This window comes from Cyprinodon variegatus, unplaced genomic scaffold, assembly GCF_000732505.1.
Source record: "Cyprinodon variegatus isolate N-32 unplaced genomic scaffold, C_variegatus-1.0 Scaffold730, whole genome shotgun sequence".
In the NCBI taxonomy this organism is placed as follows: domain Eukaryota; kingdom Metazoa; phylum Chordata; class Actinopteri; order Cyprinodontiformes; family Cyprinodontidae; genus Cyprinodon; species Cyprinodon variegatus.
In genome coordinates this window covers 97,966-102,358 of record NW_015151183.1, presented here as the reverse complement: position 1 = coordinate 102,358, position 4,393 = coordinate 97,966, and the positions used below count along the sequence as shown (strand labels likewise).

General features: G+C 38.0%; 1 protein-coding gene across 2 annotated transcripts in view; it reads right to left on the bottom strand.

Moving 5' to 3' along the window:
• Positions 1–313: 313 nt before the first annotated feature.
• The window catches only part of LOC107097876, a 7,439-nt gene continuing 3,359 nt past the window's right edge, over positions 314–4,393 (bottom strand). For both annotated transcript variants that reach the window (XM_015395209.1, XM_015395208.1), the window contains 4 exons: positions 2,231–2,289; positions 2,048–2,131; positions 1,899–1,975; positions 314–843 (listed from right to left, as the gene is read on the bottom strand). In XM_015395209.1, coding sequence (XP_015250695.1) covers positions 799–843; positions 1,899–1,975; positions 2,048–2,131; positions 2,231–2,289 — 265 coding nt within the window. In that variant the 3' untranslated portion in view covers positions 314–798. The remainder of the gene's footprint in view (positions 844–1,898; positions 1,976–2,047; positions 2,132–2,230; positions 2,290–4,393) is intronic.

The following is a 4,393-nucleotide window of genomic DNA, read 5'->3' as shown; positions in this document are numbered from 1 at the left end:
GAATAATTAAGCCTCCTATTTGGCTGAACTGCTAGTTCATTTAAATCTGCTGGATATTTGGAGCAGATTCTATTTTTTCAGGAAACAGTCCACAGATTTGCAAGCAGTCGGATCCATTCCAGATTTTTTTAGGTTACCCTTTAGAAACTCCTCAAGTCAGAATGCAAAACTACGTCCAAGTCTCAACTTCTTGAATTACCTAGAAGGAAACAGGACCAAACGCTGTCCACAATGCGGACAGGAACCAAAGAAACAGCTGTTATGGACCATCTAACTGCCTTTTATAATTCAGTGGTAACAATTCCTTTCCTAACCTAAGAGCGGGGCACGGTGGTGGAAGCATAATGCTAAGGGATGTTTCGCTGTCATTGCATAAAGTGGATAAAAAATAAAGGAGGAAAGTCGACCGATCTAAATAACCTCTCATTTCTGCCACTAACGTTGGTTCAGTTTACAGCCAGAATGATGCAGAAAACATTCAACTAAATGTTAGTGGAGCTGTTTGGATATAGATGAGTCTGTCCTGATTTGGAGAATGTAAGAGAGAATCCATAATATGAATACATTTCTGTTCAGTTCTTGTTAAAAAAATGCCTGAAGCGGTTTGACTTTGGATAATTAACCCAGGAAATAGAGAAACGACCTGATAAATAGCTTCAAGATAAAAAGTTATTTTGATATTCAAGTGTTTGATGAGTGGATGGAAACCTTGGACCAGAACCGTGGGTTATATGTCTATAGCTGTGTTTAGCAAAGGTTTAGCAGCCAGTTGAGACAAAAAGAAGACGAGCCGCTCGGTCACCTCATCAGGACCGACGTTTCCTCCATCATCTGCTTCTTCATCTGGAAAAACATGGAGGACAGGAACAGGAAGTAAATATCTCCAGGACAAGTTCAGTGAGATATTCTGTCAAAAAATATCATAGCTTATGTAAACATACAAAACAAAATCTAAAAAAAGCATAATTTAATTAAAGCAAGACTAAATGTACAGAAAAAGATCTAACAAGCAATTTAAAGGATTTTACAGAAATAAACACTAAATAAATAAAGGTTAGGGAGTTTTTTTTATTTATTCTGTCATCGAAAATGTAAACTTACTAATTTGATAGTTTAGGTGCTTAATTTAAACAATTTTGTTGACTAATCTTTTTTTTTTTTTATTCATTCTGTTGCTCTATTTAACACTAATCTATTTTAATCAAGTTTGCATGACAAAGTAAATTTAACTGAACTTAATTCAATTCAGTTTATTTCTATAGCACCAATTCACAACACATGTCATCTCAAAGCTCTTTACAGTTCACAAGATCATCCAGTCAAATTGATTCAAAGTTTTCTATCTAAGGAAAACCAGTTGATTGCATCGACTCATTAACCAAAAGGCAATCCCTCACATTAAGCATGCTTGTAGCGAAAGTGGAGAGAAAAAAACTCCCTTTTAACAGGAAGAAACCTCCAGCAGAACCAGGCTAAGTGTGAGCGGCCATCTGCTGAGGCCGACTGGGGTTCAAAGAGACAGAAGCAGAAAAACCTAAAAATGAATAAATAAATATAAAAAGCTTCAAAAATGCATTAAAAATAGTAAAGAAATATCTAGTGCTGTTGTCAGAACTATAAGATGATTCTGACTTTGCAAAGCTTGAAAAAAAGAAAACCAAAACAAATGTTCGATAAAATAAATGTTTTTCATCTTAGGTTGTTGTTATGAATGACTAAATTATTTAAAATGTAAGTCAAATGAAAAGTTTTCTTTTTAATTAGAAATCAGATAAGAAGGGTCTAAATGAGACGCTCTGCGGTCTGTAGTGTACCAGCACACCATGTGTAGCCTAGATTTTAGACCACACACCCCTCCTCCCTCCCACCCAGGATGCTGCAGGTGTTGGTTCTTAGACCTGTTTCTGTTTCCTCCTTGCTTGCATCATTTCCTGCTGCTGCTTCAGCCGTACTTCCTCCAGACTCATGCAGCCGCCTGTAAACGCAGCACAAACAGTCAGAGGTGAGGCCGTAAACGCCACACCTACGAGGCGTTTAGACGTCTCACCGACGGTGCTGGGGTCGATGGACACATAGGACACGGCTCTGCTCAGACGCAGCTCCTCCAAAGCAGCCAGCTCCGCCTCTGCCTCTGCTCAGCCAATCAGATGGAAAGCATCAGTGAAACTGTAATTTACATCCAGCTGCTCCTAATTAAGGCAAGGCTGATAGAACAAACATGTGAACTCACTTTTCTGGATCTCTTTTCGTTTCTTTGGGTCCGGAGGGATGACGGTGAAAGCTTTGTGACTGAAACAGGAAAAGAGGCTTGTTATTTCATTCAAAGTTCCAGGACCAGATCATTCAGAAAGCTACAAATAGTCCAGATCTATGAGGAAAAAAACAATTTTCTATGTAAATACAAAGCAAATCAAATGAATCAAGTTAGATTTGCCCTTTAGAATGAGGTCAAATTTGTCTACATGCTCACATCAAATGGAAGATTTGTTTATTTTCTTATATCTTTTTTCTAAATGGTTTCTTCTACTGATAATATTTAAATCATAACTAATAATGTTGGATCAATCATGTTCTGTGTGGAAAGCTTAAAAGCAAAGAGTTATTAATAAGAGGCGATACGGCCCTTAGCCCTGAGTGGCATGACTCAGCGGGCCCCAGTTGGCCTCGCCAGATGGCCGCTCACACTGAGCCCGGTTCTGCTGAAGGTTTCTTCCTCTCTCATGCATGTAGTGACAGTAGAGAGTTTTTCCTCTCTACTGTCACTACATGCATGCTTGGTGTGAGGGATTGCTGAAGAGTCAACGACAAAATGCAAGCAAAAATAATCACAGCAAGCTCACCCAGGAGGAGCATCTCTTTCTCATGTAAACAAAACATTAATATCTATAAACGTTAGATATGGGTCAAGTGATTGAAACAGGCTCTAGTTAAAAAAAAAACACATATTTCACAAGGATGACAGCAGAACTATAATATGGAGTAAAACCTCTCAACCAGTAGGCTAATAGTTGTGTATTTTGTGAAATAATTACCAAACATATCAGTTCTGTAGTAGTTCTGCCCAGAATGGAACTATGGGACGCCCTACTAACCTAAGCTGCTGTTCTTCTGGTGGCGCAACTCTCCTATCTCTATTGCTCTGGTTGTGAGCAGCAAAGATGGATCTCTATTGGTCTACTTGGACATTAGCAACAACATTGTTATTGGTCAAAGTATGCATCATTATTGGGCATAAAATGAAATGAAATACGCAATATGAAAAGAGTACCATTCATAAAACTCAACAAGGAAAAAAATAACATTTGAAAACAAACAATCTGTAAAAAAAAAAAAAAAAGAATATTGAGAAAAACAAAATATGAAAAATAAACAAAATAAATTGACAAAGTTTGTGAACTGCTTTTTTTCTAATTTGTATTTACAAAACATGTTTGTCGTTTGCAACAATAATGGAACAAAATTCACTCCATATTTTCATGGCATGTAAAAATGTTAAAACTACGACATAAACATAAACCTCTGAAAAATAAAATTAAAATATTTTTTTTAAAAATCAGCTTTTTTCCCTCTTATCAGACAGAGAAACTCGTATATGCATTGCAACTGACTAGCTTCATCCTCGTGTTTCCATTGTGTAATAATGTGAATTAGAATCTCTCCAGAATCAGTACAGCAGTTTACATTTCTGTTCCTATCCGCGGTACAGTTCCTATGGTTCAAACCATGACAGGTGAAGGAAGAGGAGCTAGGTGCTACAGTGGGACCAATTCAGATGCAGCCCTTTATTGCATACGGAGGAGGGATGCATCCAAACACTGCAGGATACCAGTCCTGAGGAACACGTGTTAAGGTGTGTTCCTCGTGGAAAGGAAATCTGGTGACTGGTGAGATGTCCAGACGACAGTCATTGACATCCTCCGCATGGAGGGGAGGCCAGAAAAGATCATGTCTAAATTAAAGGCTCTAAACTGTCCTAGACGCAAGAATAATAATAGAGATTTAAGTGGAAGAAAAAGGTCAATCATGAACAAGAATACATGCAAAATACACTTAAGAAGCAGATGGAGCTTTAGAGGGAGCTGGAATCAGCATAACAAATGAATCCAACACATGAGCTCCAACTGTCTCATCTGGGGGGAGGAGAACCAGACTGTTGCTGAATGGTCAAAGGGCCAATAAAAATAAAGTTTACATTTCATTTAGAAATCAAGTCTAGAGGAACAGTGGAGAGACAGAGGATTCACGGTGGTTGAACTTTCCTGTCAGTGATGGTTTGGTGCCATGTCAAGTTCTGGTTCTGGTCCACAAGGTTTGTGGTAGTAGTTACAAGTGGTTCCTAGAATTTCTAAAAGTAGAATGGTCTTTTAGTTATTAGATCTTTTAGTTATCAGGC